At 41.6% G+C, this 20,790-nt stretch overlaps 2 protein-coding genes across 3 annotated transcripts; one reads left to right on the top strand and one right to left on the bottom strand.

Annotated features, from left to right (window-relative positions):
- The first annotated feature begins 196 nt into the window (after positions 1–196).
- Positions 197–3,970, top strand: pdia4 (protein disulfide isomerase family A, member 4). Its single transcript, XM_004546559.4, has 10 exons — positions 197–513; positions 775–949; positions 1,128–1,333; positions 1,417–1,555; positions 1,644–1,849; positions 1,959–2,117; positions 2,263–2,414; positions 2,660–2,816; positions 2,934–3,167; positions 3,280–3,970. Exons 1-10 carry the CDS (start codon positions 438–440, stop codon positions 3,693–3,695), a joined length of 1,920 nt encoding a protein of 639 aa, XP_004546616.2. The 5' UTR covers positions 197–437; the 3' UTR covers positions 3,696–3,970.
- Positions 3,971–4,050: 80 nt separating this feature from the next.
- si:ch211-217a12.1 (alanine aminotransferase 2-like) lies at positions 4,051–19,999 on the bottom strand. 2 transcript variants are annotated; one of them, XM_004546560.5, is made up of 12 exons: positions 19,847–19,999; positions 17,649–17,837; positions 12,113–12,202; positions 11,437–11,545; positions 11,120–11,253; positions 10,488–10,731; positions 10,206–10,285; positions 9,857–9,993; positions 9,188–9,362; positions 7,313–7,468; positions 7,115–7,227; positions 4,051–4,541 (listed from the first exon to the last, which is right to left on the bottom strand). In XM_004546560.5, the coding sequence occupies exons 1-12, from the start codon at positions 19,862–19,864 to the stop codon at positions 4,451–4,453; spliced, it is 1,536 nt and encodes a 511-aa protein (XP_004546617.1). In that variant the 5' UTR covers positions 19,865–19,999; the 3' UTR covers positions 4,051–4,450. The 2 variants fall into 2 exon arrangements, with proteins under 2 accessions (XP_004546617.1, XP_004546618.1); XM_004546561.4 differs by lacking the exon at positions 19,847–19,999 and adding an exon at positions 17,924–18,052.
- Positions 20,000–20,790: the final 791 nt, after the last annotated feature.

Below are 20,790 nucleotides of genomic sequence, written 5' to 3' on the forward strand. Positions count from 1 at the left end.
ATAAAAAATACTTTTAAAATTATGAAACTAAACAAACAAACGCTTTGAAAAACTTTGCCGTGAGCCAGAAAAGAGTAAACAAAAGCATCCAATAGTATCTGTCAACGTTTCAGCCTCAGGAATTGAGTGGCGACGTGTGATTGGAGGACAGTCGATGATGGCGTCCAATCACGACGTGGCAAGTCAGACAAGTTCCAGTACAGGGGAGGAGGAGGGGGTGGTGAACTGTGTGCTTTCTGAAGGGCTAGTTTGTATGAAAGGTATGCTAAAGGTTGGTGGGGCCACACATCAGTATTGATCCGGGCGGCTGGTCTGTGCAGCCCGCAGTGTTTTTGATGACATTCATCAGCCTTTTTTATTAGCTAAGTTAATTAGCCGGCTACTCGTGATCGAGCAGCAACAACGATTGACGCGGGGCCGTATCATCTGTGGACACAATGAAGAAGCTTGCTCTGCTGCTAATTGTGCTGCTTGGCGTTGCACATTTCGCGACTGTCAGCAGATGTGAAGAGGGTGAGTGTGGGCATTTGTACAACCCTGCAGCTGAACTATTTATTGAAGTAGGAAGGTCGGTTTATTGTGTTAAAATTAACGAGCTAATTAGTGTAGTTGTGTTAGCTTGCCAGCTAACAGGACCGCTAATGTCAACACACTTGAATAAATGCACTTTAGGGTCTTCACTGAATGCACGCAAGAAATGAATCCAGGCTGTAGTGGATCTGACACGGACTGAAATCAGTGTGTGCTCTGTTTGCTTGCTTATTTGGTGTTTAGATGTTGAAGAAAGCAAAGAGGAGACTGATGAAGAGGACAGTGACGATGAAGAGGATGATGAAGACGACGATACAGAAGTGAAAGAAGAGAACGGGGTGCTGGTGCTCACCGACAACAACTTCGACACCTTCATAGAGGGCAAAGACACGGTCTTGGTGGAGTTTTACGCTCCATGGTAAGTTGGATGTGCCAAACTACTGAAATCCTTATGAGTCTGAGTGAGTTGGAGAAACAGAAGAAGCTCTGATTGTTTTCAAACTGTAACCAATGAGCCATGCAAACTTTACAGCGTGCCTCTTCCTGTCTACATCCTGTTGCATTATCTCTGTCCCTTTGTTTTTGGTATACTTTAGGTGCGGTCACTGCAAGCAGTTTGCCCCAGAATATGAAAAAATTGCCCAGACGCTCAAGGAGAATGACCCTCCTATACCTGTAGCCAAAGTGGATGCGACAGTGGCCAGTGGTCTGGGGAGCAGGTTCGATGTGTCTGGGTATCCCACCATAAAGATCCTTAAAAACGGGGAGCCTGTGGACTATGACGGAGAGCGGACAGAGAAGGGTAAGAGTGGTTCGTCCAGTCTGAGCATCATTTTGTTAAACAAATGAAGCACCGGCATGGCTAATTTTATCCGTTTCCTGCAGCCATTGTGGAGCGTGTTAAAGAGGTGGCTCAACCAGATTGGAAGCCCCCTCCTGAAGCCACACTGGTGCTGACCAAAGACAACTTTGATGACACTGTAAATAACGCAGACATCATCCTGGTGGAGTTCTACGCCCCATGGTGAGTCAGTTATGAAGTACTGGTTAGATGCCATAAACTGTAGATGGTCTCTGAGGGGGGGAAGTAATAAACTAATTATCACCTCCAGGTGTGGACACTGTAAGCGTCTGGCTCCAGAGTATGAGAAGGCGGCCAAGGAACTGAGCCAGCGCACTCCTCCCATCCCTCTGGCCAAGGTGGACGCCACAGTGGAAAGCGAGCTCGCCTCACGCTTCGGGGTCACCGGCTATCCTACTCTGAAGATCTTCAGGAAGGGCAAGGTGTTTGAATACAACGGACCCAGAGAAAAAAATGGTAGGTCACAAAATGTGTAGTATGTATACTGCGGTTTGACACAGCATGTACATTTGGCTTCTTTTCATCCTCTAACAAAGCTGATCCATGTCTTCCACCTTCTCCATAGGGATTGTTGACTATATGAGTGAGCAGGCTGGGCCGCCCTCCAAGCAGGTACAGGCAGCGAAACAGATCCAGGAGCTCATCAAAGATGGCGATGATGCTGTCATAGTCGGAGTGTTTTCCAGCGAGCAGGATGCAGCCTATGACATCTACGTTGAAGCTTGTAAGTAATTCCATAAAAATAGCGTACAGTTTTTTGTTTTTTTTTCCCCTCTCCTCTGGGTTTTGATATCACTCATCTTCAGTTCTCTGGAGTTCTTTGGGATTTGCATATGTATTAACTGTATTCACTGCTGTTTGGCTTGCAGGTAACTCGCTAAGGGAGGACTTCACTTTCCGTCACTCCTTCAGTGCCGAAGTGGCCAAACTGCTCAAAGTTTCTCCCGGTCACGTCGTTATTGTCCAGCCTGAAAAATTCCGCTCCAAGCACGAGCCATCGTCTCGCACGTTTTCAGTCAAGGTGGAGTCTTTTACTTCCAACAGATTGTTGTGACTGATTTGAATTTTGTTTCAGTGTGTATGAAACTCATCAGCATTGCAAATGGCTGTGCTTTCGTTCAGTCACCGTTGGTGCATAAATGCACTGCATCGCCTAGCAGCAGCTATCGTTTTGATTGTTGCACTACTCTGATCTGCAAATGTCAGCAGTGTTGCGTTGGGGGGGGGAAAACATTTGACATCAACACGTTCTTCTTCATAATACAGGACTCGACGGTGGTGTCTGACGTGCAAGAGTTCTTCAAAAAACATGTAATTCCTCTTGTGGGACACAGAAAACCAAGCAACGATGCTAAACGCTACACGAAAAGACCCCTGGTGGTTGTGTATTATGGCGTTGACTTCAGCTTTGACTACAGAAAAGGCGAGTAGGGTGGAGGAGTCATCTGCTTACACTTGCAACTACTGTGAATAGCAGCAACATTCATGCGGGAGGAGTTCTGTGCTGTAACACATACGCCTTGTCTCCTTTCACTTTCAGCTACGCAGTTCTGGAGGGGCAAGGTGCTCGATGTAGCCAAAGACTTCCCAGAGTATACATTTGCTATCGCTGATGAGGAGGATTATGCGGAAGAGCTGAAGGGCCTGGGCCTGAGTGAGAGCGGAGAGGAAGTGAATGTGGGAATTCTGGCAGATGGAGGCAAAAAATATGCGATGGAGCCCGAGGAGTTTGACTCGGAAGTGCTGAGAGATTTTGTCGTGGCTTTTAAGAAAGGCAAGTGCTAAAAATCTGTGTGGGGTTTTTGCATGAAGGACTTAACTTGTTCATTTAGAGTTTGTATTGACAGATGTGTAAATTTCACTAAAACTCTAAATTTTGTCCACAGGAAAGCTCAAACCCATCATCAAGTCCCAGCCGGTGCCAAAGAACAACAAAGGACCTGTTAAGGTGGTTGTAGGAAAAACTTTTGACGATATCGTCATGGATACCCAGAAGGACGTCCTGATCGAGTTTTACGCCCCCTGGTGCGGCCACTGCAAGAAATTAGAGCCTGATTATTTGGCTCTGGGCAAAAAGTACAAGGGTGAGAAAAACCTAGTGATTGCCAAGATGGACGCCACAGCCAACGACATACCCAACGACAGCTACAAAGTGGAAGGCTTCCCCACGATATATTTCGCCCCGAGCAACAAGAAGCAGAGCCCCATCAAATTCGAAGGTGGTGACAGAACAGTAGAAGGGTTCAGTAAGTTCTTGGAGGAGCATGCCACAAAGCTATCACAGAAGAGAGACGAACTTTGAACTTCCTCTGAGAAGTAGCAAAGAACTCTTACCGTGCTTGTGCAGAGTTTCAGAGGATGCTGACAAAACCTCTGGGAAGGTGAAGGGAATGCAGTAATTAAACAAAAATGGTGTTACTGATTTGCTGCGATGGTTTCTTTTCAATCATCCTTTTAGTTTGTGTTCATTCCAAGATTCAGGTTTCTTGTTTCTGAAAGCATGTAAGCACTGTTCAAGATTAATCCTTTTTAAATAAAACTGAAAATGCTGGCACATTTGCAGGCCAGCGCTGAGAAGTGGCTCTTTGTGTTTGTTTAATGGATACAAGTCATGCCAGAGAATGTGTTGCAAATATAGGAACAGGCACTGCACGCAGTTTCAGAAAACAAGTGTTTGGTTTTAATTACATTTAAGAACAATTAAAACAATTACTAATACAATTGGCTACATTCTGAGACATGTGAACAGCCCAGAGAGTACGCCTCAACGTGGCAGGGGCATAAAACAACGGTTAGTTAATCAAGTAATCCCTTAAAATGAATTGGCAGGAGAGGGATGCACCAGCAGAGTAAGAAACTGCAGAGACAATCAGTACTATCATCAGTTTGAACATTAAAAACCTGCAGGGCAATACTTTAAGAAAGTGCATCATGTAGTAAAACTTATTGACATCATCTTCATGTGCTGTACGAACATGAACGGGGCTTCTGCCTCAGTCACGTAAAGGTACTTAATGATACTGGCACTGAACAGTTGGTTCTTGAGATGTGGGACCATTAAGAAAACTCTTGTGTGAAGCGCAACTGGAACTCCCGGATCTTCTGCAGTACCACCTTCAGCTTCTCAGTTGGCGGCAGGATGGTCATTCTGGACGGAGAAAAGGTGGGTTCAGATTAATGATAAAGGTATCGGTAGAGGTGCTGTAAAACTGGAAATCAGATTTACGTAATAGAAGGATGGTGCAAACAATCAGGCTTTATCCAATACAGCTTTTTGTTTTTGGATCAAGGAGTATTTGTTAAATACTGTTGGCCACCAGTGCTACCCCTCAGCCTCCTAGTAGAGGTGCAGGTGTAGTATGCATTTGAAAATCCTAGTTCACGTTCATCTTCAGTTATCATGTTCAGAAACCTTGTGTCCACACTGCCTGCCCTGCCTGTGTGGCAGGGTGAGGATAACACCTCATCAGCTTCATACAGCTGAGAGGTAAAAACTGCAATGAATTACGCTTTTTTTTCAACATGTTTTACAAACTACATTATGTTATTTTGACTAGTTTGTTTTCATATAAATGCAAACTTTGCTTAGACTTAAACCTGTGTGACTGTAAACTGACACAAGGTGTCACCGCTGAGCCATAAATTAGTAAGGTAAAACTTTCTCCATAGTTAAATCAAAATGTTTACATTATGAACTGACTGAGCAGGTACTGACTAGTTAGCTGCAGATTCGGATTGAGTTTCAGAGTGCCAGCTGCCTCTGTGCAGCACAACTGAAATTCACAGTTAGATGAGTGATAAGCTTATGAGGCACGTGTCACCGCACGCACAAGTGAGCCACAAAGTGAACAGGATCACAAACTCTCCTGAAGTCATGAAGTGTGTGTGTTTGATATTGTAAGATAGAGAAGTTTAACTTCTCAAACTTCAGGATGGAAGGGAGACAAATAGAAGAGCAGCAGGGCAAAGGAGTAATAAAACCCAAACTTAGGTGTATTTAGATTCAGACAATTCAGCATAATGTTAGTGCAGGGCAGTAGGAGAGTTGAAAAGTTCATATTTAAAGAAAACTGTTCATGTCACAAGAGAACTTGTGATCGAGTGGAATTGGATTTGGGGATAAGCAGAGGGTGTTAGTGGGAGCACATATGCAAACAAGATGGAAATACTGGCACAGAAAGAAACGTAATGCAACATCAGAATAAACAGATATAAGTGGTCTCATGTCTCATTCTCTCTTGTTGGTGAATATATATCAATATGACTTAAAAATGAATGCAAAGTGAAATGTCCTTTTGTTTTAGTTTACACCTGAAAAGTTTCAACTCTGAATGTGGACAGCAGGGGGCGGTAGTTACGTTTGACTAGTACAAAAATTACCTCCTAATCACTTTACCTTGACCTTGATGAAAAAATGTCATGATGTCAAGGAAAGGTGTAAAATTGATAAGAAATTTGATAAGTGCGTAGAGAATGAAACCGCATTAAAACACAGCCGAATCAAACTAGACTAACGTCACACTGGGTGCTGTGGGGTTTAAACCAATCCACACGTTTTTACCCCACCGATTTAGTTAGGTCATATAAATGAGAACTGATGAAAATTACTACTTCATTACAAAGGTTGGAATTTTTTAGAAAAACAAAGACATAGGGTCAGTATTCTGAGAGTACTTTAAGTTATCTAATAAAATATCAGTATCTGGTGTCCCTGTATTGATACAATATTGCCACACAAAATATCACCGCTGCATCAATTTCCCCCCCTCACCCCTAGTTTATACAGTGGAAAGGTTTGTAATAACGCAGAGCTTCTCTGCATAAACCCTGAACACCACCTCAGTCTCAGCCAACGGGACCTCACACAGAGCCCGGGAATTTGTATCAGAGACTTTGTCCTTTCATGAAAACCACTGATTCCTTTTCAGCCTCTGCTTGAACTACATTGCTGTTTTCACAAAGAAACACATACTTAAGGCCTGCGTTTACACTGTGTTATTTTGGTCCGACTCCCTCCTTCACTGGGTCTGCTGGCTTTTGAGCCACAAATCTGCTCTGCTCTGGGCACAATGCTGGTTATTATTGAAATGAACTGGCTGTGTATGTAAATTAGTACACCGTTAGTAGATGATCCTGTGATTGCGGCATCAAGCTAATTTGCCTCGCTTAGTAAATGTCCCTCATAGCCAAACAATGAAATAAATCTAAATAAATAAATAAAGTGTATTATTATTTTTTTAAGTTTTACTGCTGCAGAGTGTAAATAACTCCTCATCAACTCCTTTTCTAGGATTTCTATGACTGAAAATTCCCTCCATCTAGCTCTTATCCCATATTTTTTTTATTAATTCATGATCATTCAAAAGACCCCCCCCCCCCCACCCCAGAAATGAACGTAAATCATACAGACACACTTTAATTATTATTGCTCACAAGTTAGATTTAAAGAGCTTACACAAATCTACATTTTTTATGCAGGGCAACAAACTGACAAGAAGGAGATTTAGTAGTTCAACTGTGGGTTTAACAGGCTTGTGTTTTTCATAATATATCAGTATTTTGTGCTACAGAAGATAATAAAGGAAACACTGGAGCTCTTTTGCTCAGATAATTCCAACAGCTCTTCCATCCATATACTTCCAGGTCACTTCTCTCACTTTGAAATCTTTCTAAGCAAAAACTATTTGAACATACTCAGCGTGTGAATTTAGCCATACTGACCTGAAGTGGTAGGTTCCCTCTCTCTGACCAAAGCCACTTCCTGGTACCAGGCAGATTCCCTCCTCATCTAACAGCCTCATACAATAGAACATGTCTGGAACCAGGCCCAACTCCTGCACACACACACACCTTATTTATAAGCAAAATTGCCTGCACACAAGAGTAACTCAAGGGATGCAGTGGGTGTATCGAGCAGACCTTGGCTTTGTCAATGGCCTTCTGAGGTAGAGTGATGCGAGGGAAGGTGTACATGGCTCCCTGGACTGGGTTACAGGTGATACCAGGCACTGTGTTGAAGATCTGCTCTGTTAGCCGGGCCTTCTCGGCCAGAGCTGATAGCACTGCCGTCCGCTCCTGGAGGGAAAACAAAAGGTAAAACTGTCAGCATTATATGAGTGAAAGCCGTTTAAAATAAAATACAATGCTACTATGTCAGCCCATGTTCACATGATACTATGTACTGTTTTAACTTTGGCGTTCATTTGCCAGGTTTTGGTGAAGTACCAACTATGATTATTTTGTATTCTGCATAAAATAGTAAGGAAAGATACTGGGTAGACAAAAACATGTATATCTGGTTTCAATGTGTAATTCAGGACGTAGGCTTTGAATCTAACACAAACAATCGTTTGTTTACCAGCCCCATTGTGGCCAATGGTGGCATACCTGTATGTAGCCATCCATTCACTACACAATAATTGAAGATCAGACTTTCCCACAGCTAAAACTCGCAGCTACACACTGCAACAACAAAGACAACTGAAGGTTTGCACTAGCTATGAGCACATTAATGATGATCAAGCTGTCTTTCAAGTCCTCACTGAACACATCGAGTTAATTACTCACAAAGCAGGCTGGAAAAACCAACCTAAGAGAACCTCTGTGACATTGACTTCTCTAAAAGCTACTCGGAGTCAGGTGTACCAAGTAAGGAGATTAGATTGGAAGTGTGAGTTGCAGTAGAGGCCTTCCCAGCAAATAAAGCAACTCAAAGTGTGGTTGTGAAAGTCTGTGCCTAAGAAAGACCAGTGTGAACCGAACCTTGATTACAACAAGGTTTAAAGCATTACAGATCTCCGAAAGTTAGAAAACGGTTACAAAAGCCTTCGCAAACACCTGGGTGTAATGTTCACTTTATATTTTTACGAACTGCATACAAGGAAGGTAATTCAAGACTGCTGCTAATCTCCCAGAAAAGGGTACTGAAAGATCACGCCAAGAGCACAGAGCGCAGTCTTGAAATGGGCGAAAACATAACTAAGTGTAATTCAAAAAAAGGTATGAAGCAATTTCTGCACCTTGCTAGAAGACAACAGACTAAATAAAATGTCAATGGACAACATGAAAGAAACTACTGCTTTTCAAAAATAATGAGTTTTCAAAATATAATATTAATGTTCTATAAAACTTTTAGACAGCAAACACATCACACTAACACCAAAAGTTCATCTTAACTCTGGATCATGAAGCATGGAGCAGAATGGTTACAGGACATTTTGCTATCTCAGAACATGAATCCCTTGGACTCACTGATGAAACAATAAAATTTTTTACAGGCGCCTCTCGGGGCAGTAGTCCATGACACATCCAAGGGTTATGTAATGCATAAAGACAGTGACCAAAAGTCCAACATAAGTAAATCAACAACAGTGGAAAATAATTGAAAAAGATGGAGCAGCTGAGACGAAGTAACCAGAACAGGGCAGCTCAATCCGGACACCACAAATACTGATGTAATAGCAGGAGTGTTTTTTAAGGAATGATTCAAAAACCTTTCTCATCATTGTTTAAGTCTCACAAACAGCTAAAGAGAACATCTGTGGGAGTTACCAGTTTGCATACTTGTTTAGTCAGATTGTGGTCATCTATAATTGAGACTTAATGAAGACCAGACCACAATGAGTAGAAATCCAGAAGATGTGAAACAAAACAGCTCTGATTGTATGTTCAAATTTCAAAACCTGATCTGACCGAGTGCCACCTGAGAACTTTATCAAACCTAACACAGCTTTTGTGTGTAGATTAGGTGAGGCGATGTTTGCACTAGTTAATTCTGTTTGCATACACTCAGACCTTCATAAAAGTGGCATAAGAGGGCTCATCAGGCTGTGGGGGGTTCACCACGAGATCCAGTAGGGCCTGTCCGGGGACTGGTGGACACAGACGCACAGACACTAGTTTTATGAGTTGGGCTTTCACTTCAGGGTCCAAGTTGATGACCTCCATGTATCCTCCACGGAATCCACACCTAGAAAACAAACAGAGACAAGAAAGGTAAAGTTTGCTCTAACTGAAGGAGATGTACACGTCAACAAGGATTAACAACTCCAAGGACCATTTTCAGCTGCCCTGTGGGGTTTTCGTGCTTGTTTATTGGTTTTAGTTGAGGTGCATTACTAATAAGCATCTGTAAAACTCAACCATAAACCCCCAATGAAAACGTGAAGTAATTATGTTGAGTAAAATGCAGCTGAAATATATAAAATCAAAGGTTTATTTATTCAAACAATGAATCATTAAGAGAATATGCTTTGTATAACCAGAAAAGCAATCAAGTCAATTTCACTTAATTAAATACTAATAAATGTAAAATTTTACATTGTGTATATGTAACAAAATTCTTTTTTTTAGTGTATTTTAATCTTGTTTACTGCTTCCACTCATATTTACTGGCTTTCACTTTATTTTCTTTATATTTATGACGTGTGCATGTGTGTGGCTGTATCTGTGTGAGATACTCACTCTCCCATGTAACATTTGGAGGTGGAGTGGAACGAAGCCATTTCCACTGTGTTTGAGTACTCCGGTCCCATCTCAAACAGAACTTTCTTAAAAGAGTGAAACTGGCAGCCCTCTGCGTATACATTATCCTGGTAGACCTAAAAAAATAAAATAAACATGGCTTTATTAACATTAATAACACTTCATTATATTATAAACATCAAAGACATTTTTCTCACACCCTTTTGGTGTATATGATAAAATATTAGCAAAGTAAAAGAAACAACTGCTGCAGTGCAGTAAGTTTGAAAGAAACCTTTAAAGCGTAAAAGTTTGCACTCGGACACAAAACAGAATGTGAAATACGTACTTCATCGGCCATGAGGAAGAGATGTTCCTCTTTAGCAAATCGGATCACATCTTCGATGCACTGCCTGCTCTGGACCTGACCTGTCACACAGGGCAGAGAGTTTGATAATTAGGAGAAGTGTGTGAAGACAGAGAGAATAAACTAAATGTCTTTGAAGTCTTAACTGTCCAAGATCAAATATTATTGTTAACTAGGTTTGGTTTTGGTCCACACATACACAACAAGACTCTAAAACATCAGCAGCTTCTTAACGTCACATGGAGAAACTGCAAAGAGGTGTACCAGTGGGGTTTCCGGGGTTGATGATGCAGAGGACACGAGGATTGCAGTGCTCCCTCGCGGCACTGAGCGCTCTCCTGAGCTCTGTGATGTTCAGACTCCAACAGTTGTCTTCGTCCAGGTAGTAATTTATCTGGACAGCGCCCAGGTCTGCCAGGGCAGCTGAGTACAGAGGGTACTGGGGGATGGAGATCATCACTCCTGTTCGGTCACGACCCTCCCCACACACCAGCAACTTCAATATGGTCTTGGATTGGAAGGTGTAAAGAGAAAAAGGAGGAGAGTGGAGTGTTGTTATTATGGAGACTATGTATGGACTGTTGGGTTGATTGTGTACATTAAAAAGAAGAGTACAAACAATCAATTTTGTTGGGAGACAAACTTTAACACCTACATAGAAACATATTGGGGAAAAACAAGTTTCATACTGCAGGATCTTTAGTGCAGGAGTTAGGGTATTTTAAGGTCATTCAGCAGCCTGATTGGGTTGCAAAAAAGTGAGACAGACAAAGGTCTGTGGGTGGAGTAGTATTAGAGATGTACAAAGTACAGATAAGTATATATTTAACAAAAGCTGACTAAAGCACCTGTCCTCAGTTGCCATTTGTACAGCAGCAAAGTGAGTCAGCACATACCACAATGGCATCGCTGGCCCCAGTGGAGAGGTAGATGTTGTCGGGGTTGGAGGGGATGCCACCGTCTCTTTTCTCGATGTAGCGCGCCACATCCTGACGGATGCACTCGATCCCCTGGCTAGCACTGTAGGCCCCTAATGATATGACAATGAACTTTGTTTAACAAGTAACATATTTAGTTGACCAGTTTACACAGAGATCAGACTGTCCAAATTAATGATTGATAAGCAGACAAATAGACGTAGATGCTAGTGACATAGGTGCTGAAGGACTGGGACAGAGAATGTGGTTGGTGTAGTGAGGGGGAGTTGTCTAACCTATACTGTGGCCTCCGCAGGCCTCAAGAACGCGCCGTGCTCTTTGCTTGGCATCCTCAGGAAACTTGCTATCTTCCAACAGTGCTGGATAAGAGCAGAGAGCCAAGACCTGAGAGGAAAAGAACAAAAATCACTACATGTCCCACAACTGTGACCACTGTGACTTATTCAATCTGTAATTATTTGCAAAGTTAAGCATTTATTGTTCATGTTTTTTAATTTTAAATCCAATATCAAAAGTTACACTAAAATGCCACCATTAAGCTTCTATTTGAGTACTTTTATCTTAGTGCTGAAAGTACTGTGTATATGACATAGACATCTATGGCTTTTGGGCATCTGGGGGAAACCCAGAGGCCCAAGAAGAACATGGAAGCTTCATATGGTTTAAACTGAGAACCTTCTTGCTGTGAGGTGACAGTGCTAGCCACTGCACCACCATGCTACACCAGTTTCATAATATATGACCTAAATTGCAAGACTAACAAGGAGCTGGCCACTAAATATTTCTTCGGCGGGAATGTGTTGCTTCAACATTATTTCATATGTGGCTTTAGGGTTGTTTTGGGTTTTCTGTCATACAGTTTTGTTTCCTTCTGTAATTATGAGTCCGTCCTACTTAGCAAAAACACAAGCATTAACAGATTGTAAGCTTTAACCAAGAGAGTGGTCTAACCTGTCTGAAAAATGTAATTGGTTTCTGACCCATAGCGTGGGCGTCACCTATGTTGGCCTTGATGACTTCTGTGAAAGGTTTCTTCGCTCCCTGGAACAAAACAGAGAAAGGTACCTGATATCAGTGACTGAACAAAGTGTGAAAAAAAAAATGTTTGCATTGTTAATTCTAGGAACATATGCTCACCAAACAAGTTTGGACGTGTAAAAAAGGAGTAAGTGAGGAGGAAACAAGTGAGCAAAGGTAAAGCAGAAACGTTACTGTTTTCCCTGTCTTTTTCTCCGTTCCTTCTTTTGACATCCAACATCAATCATGGTTAAAATGATTATGGTTATTACATCATAACTGACATCTGGAGAAGAGCAGATGAGAAGCATACCCGGCATAAGAGACTCTTTGTAGGGAGAGATTAAAACAAAGACTCATAGGAAGCAGGATTGAGAATTGCAAAGTAACTCCAAGAGGTACATCACAAATCACCTTTGCTGTGCTCCTAATCTGAGCAACCTCAGGTTATAGCTTACAAGCATATAACAGATTACTACACATAAAATCTCAAACTACTAAATAATAAAGTCTGTATGAGAACGGGATCACCATTTCAACACGATCACAAGAGAAGGTTTTCTTTCTGACAAGCATATACATGACAGACATTTAGGCTACCTTCACACTGCAGGTCTTAATGCTCAATTCCAATTTTTTGATCAAATCCGATTTTTTTGTCTGCTTGTTCGCACTACAAATAAAATGCCTCCCTAGTGTGAACGCTCAAAGCGGCCGACATGCCCAAAAGAAGATGTCACACACAACGCGCTCTGTTTAGACCCAGAGCAAACAATATTGTTTGACTGATGGCCCTTAATATAAAGACTTCGGACTTTACGTTTCCCAATTTTTGCTTTAAGTAATGTAAATAACCTAATAATTATCCTTATTGCTGTTTTAGAGAGGAGCGGTGCTTCAAAGGATAGTTGCAGGTTTCTGTCAGAATCTGCAGATTATACAGTACAAATAAAATGTTCACGTTGTCTTCCCAACAGTTTCACTGACATCTACACTGGATGGCCAGGAAGCATTCGCGATGTCTTCTCCGGCGCTGATAATTGGCGTCTGTCTTGTGTCAGTGACGTAAAAGACGGATTTAATGCGACGTGACCGTTCAAACAGCAGTCGCTTTCTAAAACATCAGATATGTATCGGATTCAGTACCACATACGAAAGTGACCCAGATCGGATTTGAAAATATCGGATTTGTGCCATTCACACTGTCACACCATGATCGGATATGGGTCAAAAAAATCGGATTTGATGCGCTTTCGCCTGCAGTGTGAACGTAGCCTTAGTCACCAGTCCTGAGCGCTAGCATTTCTTTGCCCTTTAAGCACTGGTATTGTCATGTAATCCTTTAAAGCAATAAAAGCTTGTACTTGCTGACACCATAAGAGTAGAAAGCAAGCCAAGCATGAATTATGTTTTTTTTTATGTTTACTTCCACCCAAGCATGTTTAACAGAGCCACGGGTTCAAATGTACAGGCTACACTTGTCTCAGGAGCTGTAAGAATACATGTAATCATTAATGAACACACTAATGTCATGGAATTTACAACTGCAGTTAAAGTCAGTCACCTTGTTCTTCGATATTATTAGGCTTATCTTCTTTTTTCATGTGCAATGTTTGCTTTTGGTTACGGTTTTAGCTGCAGTGCCTTTAACTTTTAAGCAGTGTTGTATTTTTCATTTTCCCTATTTGGTTTGCTCTTCTTTTGAAAATTTTGAGGTTATCGGGAGTCAGATCATGGTGGCAGCAGACCAAGAAGGATATTCTAGAGGCCCTTACCCCTAGCAACACTTTCCATTTGCTCCTGGGGGATTCTGAGGCATTCCCAGGCCTGATGAGATAATCTCTCAAATCAGAAGTCCTTGTATTCATCTCACATAGAGCTTTTTGTCCCCTCATAAACCTCACATGGATCTTCTCACCATTAGAAGTTTTTGTTTTACAAAGGCTCTGGTACAGACTGTAGTTTGGGCTGCAGCGCAAAAGTGCTGGCCTGGAAGGGCACAGTCCTGCTGCCAGGGCTACCAGACACACAAAAACGTCATTTGCTATTGTTGATGTTGGGGTTTCACTCACAAATTGCAGGCTGAATCCAATTATAAGACACTCTTGAGTCCTCTTCATTTCATTCCTCTATTTATCCAAACCATTTTCTGCTTCTGTCCACCTCATTGTCCACCTTCATTTTATTTGAACCCTTCCTCGTCAACTATTTCACCTAACCAAATTATGCACACGCTGGTCTGGAGCCCATTTGTCTATTTACTGATCACAACATGCACCACCCTTTGCTGTTAATTAGAGGAGGACATGTGATAACAGATGTCCTCTGTTACTTTGGACAGCCTGGGCCAGTCATAAAACTAAAGTGAAAACTGTACTAAGCCTTCACTGAAGGTTTGTCTGAAATACAATTAGAAAACTGCAAATCCCCAGTTTGTATTGCATTGTGATATAAACACAACTACATAGTACATCCACACTTCACTCAAAGGGGGAAGTGGTATATCCTTTTTCATAACTGTGGGTAAGAGGCAGGGTACATCCAGTCACCAAACCATCAAGAGAGACAACCACACATTCTCATTTGACGCCTATAGCCAATTTAGAAATCCATTTAACCTGAGAAGCATTTGTTTGGACTATGGGAGGAAGTCATGCAAGCACAGAGTGAACATGCAGTACACAAAAAGGCCCCAGCGTACCAGGAGGCTCAGCCCAGGAATGTTCTTGTCGTGAGGCGACAGTATCCGTGCACTGCTGTGTGGCCATTTAACTTTACCAAACACTTCCACAAGTGGCCTTTAATTAGCATTTCAGGCAAGGATACAACATTTTATTATCTAGTAATACAATAAAAAAAAACAACAACACAAAGAACATAAAAAGAAAAAAATCCACAGAGCAGTTCCAGAAGTACATCGGAGCTTACTGCACCCTGTTTATGTAAACTGTCTTTGTGGTTCTGAAATTCAGGACATGCTGTTCTCATTCTACTGGCTCGCACCAATTCTTGCACCTCCCAAAAAATCTTGGGAACTTGCTTTGTTTTCTGCAGAACTGCAGCCACTGTCTATTCTGAAACCTGCCTCAGATGGGTTCTACACGGCTTTTCCTATATGTAATTCCTTACCTCAAGAGATTTTGGACTTTCACCAGTGAAAGGCTTCAGGTTTGAACATATTAACCATTTATAAGATAATTAAGACAAAACAGAAGATTTCTGTTAACCAAAATTACCAAAAGGATAATTTTAATCTATGAAAATGATTGGGCATTGTTTTTATCATGATGAAATAATGTTACGTTTCACTACATTTCTAAATAGCTACAGAAAGAAAACAAAAATTGCTGGTAAACTCAACCCAACATTCATTTTGGGTCTTATTTACTTCTTAACATTCACCAAAATAAGTGGACTATATTGTGGTAATATACACCTTACCTTACTGTAGTTTAAGTTGTCCTTTGGGTTAAACAACTACATACACACAACAAACAAACTGCTGTTTACATTATTCTTGCCATGATTCACTGTGCTCTACATGACAAAACAGCAAGCAACCTGCCTCTAAGTTCAACTGAAAGTATTTTCCTTGAAACCAAGTCACTATTAGTCATTTTTGTGTCCTTGAATAATATCAAGAGCAAGCTTTCAAATGTCCTTTGAGTTAGGATTTTGTCAGATAAGAGCTTGATTGGAATCTAAGTAACGGGATGCAGCACTTTTCCTTTTTAGCCCCCATTCTCGAGCAACAAAGAGACTGCTGTTCTCCGGGTAGAATAGGAGCCAGTTGGTTCCCCGGCTCGCTGCTCCGTTTCTCCTGCTCAGTCAGCACCAGGTGAATATTACGCAGACCAGACCTGCAGACCAGGCCAAGAAAGCCTGTGGGACAACAGGCCTGACAGTCATCGTGAATGTTATTTCACTTACAACAGCTGTAGTTTGGACTCTGTTCTCTATGCTTAACTGTGCTAGAGTAACTGGAACATGGTTCATTCAAGCTATAACTAAGGCAAAGTGGAAAATAACCTTGTTGCTTTAATCATGTGGTTTATCAAAGTAAATTTTACTGAAATGCACTCAATGTTCATTTCAGTAAAAGAAAATTAAAGAACTGTTTACAGTAATAGATGGGCTCTTTTCCCCCGTTCTACTGGTGTATTGTCACCCTTTTATTATGACAGGAAGTGAAGAACTGCCAGAAGCTTAGGTTCATGCTTGAATTAGCACTGTGGGCACTGTTCTGCCAGATGTCTGGGTCATTATCACACAGACGCACACACGCATAATATCTGCTGAGTTGTCAGTAAGTGTTCCAGTTAAAAGATTTGACAGGAAGCTCACCAATAGATGACGAGTCAACTTTGTCATGACTTCTGGGAAAAGTTTTTTTTTGCAGGATTTGCTTTGGCTTCAATAAGCAAAGAAGAACAATTTGACAACCAGAGAAGTGAGGCCACATTTCACCAGAACTGGGGGGGGGGGGCTGCTTGTTATAAGGCTCCTTGCACAGAAAGGCCTCTGAGGCTGCTGGGCCTCACAGCTGCAGCTCAGTTCAATGAAACCTCTCCCCCGCGTGCAGAAGGGAGGTGGGTAAACCCAGAAAGAAACAAAGGAGGACAGAGAGTGCACCCTCTCCTCTTATGTAATAACCCTTTGTATTATACACATCCTTTTGGATCCTTTGGCCGCCCCTGGCAAGATGAGAGCAAAGTGTACTCAAAGAAGGCCAGAGCCGTCCCCGCAGGCTCATCACGTGTCTCGTGAAGAGGACATAACTGCAGAGCCGAGGGTTGCGTTACAGCTTTCAAAAGACAGCTTGTTCAGCCTAGCTGTACTTCCTAAGGGGAGCACAGTAAATCAATATTGCCCTGTTGAATGTAAGACGAGCAGAGGGCGACAAGCTCATCGTGACGCATGCAAACATTTTGAATGCTGACCTGCCCTGAATGTCCTGCTTCCACTCCCTGAGCCAGTCAGCAAAAGTCAAGCATCTCATGCACAAAGCCTGCCCTGAATTATTATTTTGTAACTGTATCAGGAGGAAACAGAGTCGAAAAATTACACTTTTTACTTACTGAGTGCCAAAATCTAATATGAGGCAATCTTAATAATTTCTGGGCTTATATATAATGGGGGTATTTCCAACAGGTGTGACCTATGACTGCTGTGTAGAGTTAGATTCCAGCTGTTTAATAGTTTCAACAGCTGGGTATGTACATAACTGCATAACCGTGTCTTCCCCTTGGCTAAAACAAACAAAAACAACAACAAACAATTAAAAAAAACACGGGAAATATGATTTAACACTTAAAAAAAACCACGTTAGAACCCGCACTTTAAAGCACATAGCTTTAAATTAACAAGCCATTCTTTTGAAACCCAATTCCCTCCTGAGTGCCACCTCAGCGATACTCTTAACTCAGTTCGCGCTTTTCTCCTGCTTTGTCCAACTTTGGCTCCACTTTACCTCCTTCAGCTCCTTCTCTATCTGCACCGCCCGCTGGACGATGGGTCCGCGGACCGCGTACTCCACCCGCTTAACGTTGGGGTTCATGCTGTCCAAAGTCAGCACCCTGCCCCGGTGCGAGACCCCGTTCACTGCCTGCTGGGACATGTTTGTTATGTCACGAGCGCACCGTTGAAGCTGAAGCGTTATCTAAAAGATGAAAAAGAAAGAAAAGAAGTTCAGCAATTAGATGCTCCTAGCTGCACGGGGAGCAGATAAAGTATATCAGCAGTTACCAGTTGTTCAGCGGTGATATTGTCAGAAAAGTTTCCGTGTTTGCTTTCCCTTCAATCCCCTTTCCTTTAAGCTTCAACTGACACACGAGCCTCTGCACCCTGGGTGTTTGTATTCCCCCCCCCCCGGGCCGCCCCGTGCTGCCCCGCCTTCGCGCGCTGTCGTTTGCGATTGGCTGGATTTTCCTAACCGTGACTGACGTCAGCGTCTAACGCTGCTGACTGGCGCCGTGTCATACTGCAAATTTTGTTATCGATCCGATACCAAGTGAATATGGTGCAGGTCCTGCCGATACCAATACCAATACTTTTAACCTATAAAGGCAGCTTATGTAGGGGAGTGACAGTGTGTTGTGTGACAGTGACATTTTAATGATTACAAAGTTTTTGTGATTTCCACTTTCCACAAAAATTGGTTATTTAAAAAAATATTTTTTGAGACTGAGCTTGCAAAGAAAAGCGTCTGGACTTCTTTAAGTTGCTTGAAGACGTTTCACCTCTCATCCGAGAAGCTTCTTCAGTTCTAAGGTCAAATGGTGGGGAGTCCCAGATTTAAACCTAGTGGGAGTAACCCCCCACAGAGGGACAAAGGACCCCCTGATGAGCCAAGGTGTGAAAATGGGTGTGGGTCCCAATCAGCCAGGTTTTCAGTTGAGCTCATTGTGAAACCTGGCCCCCCACCTTATCATTATGATATCATGCGAAAGCAACTTAAAGAAGTCCAGACCCTTTTCTTTGCAAGCTCATTTGACTACGATGACCTGGATGACTGAGAACCTTCACAGACATTTTTTGAGACTCTAAATCGCTTTGGGTTAGTGTTTGCTATGTATATAGGTTAAAGACTATACAGTCAGCACAAAAAGGCTAATAAATGTTTCACAATGCATGTTTGAGCTCTATTTTTCCATTTAAACAAATAATTTATTTAAGAAAATTTAATGGGCAACATACTGTATTGGAGAATAGAAGCAAAGTATCGATCCTATTCTCCAAAAGTTGATTCTGTTCATCTGGACATAGTGTTTTGTGGGAGAAACGTTTCATCACTCATCCAGGTGACTTCTTCAGTCTCAGCTGACTGCAGGTTTCCCCAATCTTATAAATGGTACATTGCATAATGACTGAAACTAGCCCACTGAAGGAACAATGGGCTGGGAGGTCCAGTTTTGTGGGAGAAACGCTACCTCCAGATGAACAGAATCAACTTTTGGAGATTTACTTACCTGGATGACTGAGCATGCATCAAGATATCGATCCTATTGCGTCAGTATCAATCCAATACCGATGCCAGCGTTGGCATCAGCTTCAGCTGCCTTTTGCTTCCATGTTTTTACAGTTATTCTTAATTGTTATGCATCGGGAAGTATTTCTTTAAAATTAAAGCATGAAATCATAAATAAGTAAGTAGCATTTAACGTTGTTAGCAAGCAGCGGCTAATTTACGTTAAGAGACAATGTTAGCCTATGCAAGTCCGAACCAATGTTGGCCACCTAAATAACAGTGACGAAAAAATGGAAAGAGTGCACAAAGTACAGCCCAAGTTCTTTAATAAGGAGATTTTTCTTCCTTTCTTTGTCCTGCTTGAGAGTGTGGCTTGTCCAGTAGAAGAAGGCGTTTGGAAGATGTTAGTTTGCTAGTTTTATTGGCTTTTCATGAAGACAAGCAGCACAGCTCAAAAGAAAGAAAAAGCACTAAAGGTTAAGTCAAGGTCAAAGTTCCCACATTAAAGCGGTTTTCTTTTCTTTTTAAAAAAAACAAAACAAAACAAAACTGAACTGTATAATTAGAAAAGAGCTAAGCAATAAGCACAATTCCCAACTGTTTTAAAGTCATATTTATGCTAGGTTCTCAAAACTGGCTGACTAACTCGCCTGGAATAGGCCTCTGGCGTGTTGCATCTGCTGTACAAATACTTTATTTACCTTGGACATGGACTTCATCGCGACGATGGCTCTGTTATCATGCGAATACCGTAATCTGTACTTCGTAAAATCTTACAAGACTAGTCCAATTTATTAAATGTCCTTCTTGAGTATCCGCTGCTGTGATCAATGTGGAGCAAAACAGTAGAGCAACATGAAGAAGCCACTATCTGATTTTTAGTACAGTTAATCAATAACCAGACAGTATTTAATAAACAACTTTTTGAATTATCTGTTCATAATGTAGGTCAGTGGTTACAACTGCAGTTACAATAGTTGTTAACAACATATAATAACTAGTTTCAGTTTTAAGTTATTGTACTTAGGTTTGTGTTTAAAAAATAATAATATTAATACAAATACTTTTTAGTTTTAGAGATCCTTGTCAATCACACATCATACAATCAAACATCTAACTTCTATTTTTATTTCTCTCATTCAGAAAATTCTTGCTGAAAACAAAAACGTGGGTTTTAATTGGGTGATTTGCTGTGGGTTCACCACTGGACAACAGTGTAATATCAGCCATACAGTGGCCCTGCTCTGAAGCAGAGATTTTGACTTGATATAGCAGGTGAAGCAGGCCTGGCTTTTCTTACAGTGAGGTGTCCCAGACAGCCATTACAGGTTGACAGTCAGCATACACAATACCAGGACCCCGATTGTCAAGCAGATAAATGAAATGCAGGTTTCATTAATTTTATTACTTAGCGTTTCTAGCTCTTAAAAAAAATCCATAAAACAGGTATACTGCTACAGTGAATGTAATGACAGAGTAACTATTAAAGTATTATGTTGTCAGCTCAGAATGGAAACTTCTTTGCCAGAGGGAGAGAGTCAGATTAATGCTGTCTGTGTCATTTTAACAGTATCATTTCTATTGGATTGTTGATGAATAATGCCCTGTATTATGACGGACATTAAGTGCAATAGCAACAGCTAAC

This window comes from Maylandia zebra, linkage group LG9, assembly GCF_041146795.1.
Source record: "Maylandia zebra isolate NMK-2024a linkage group LG9, Mzebra_GT3a, whole genome shotgun sequence".
In the NCBI taxonomy this organism is placed as follows: Eukaryota; Metazoa; Chordata; class Actinopteri; order Cichliformes; family Cichlidae; genus Maylandia; species Maylandia zebra.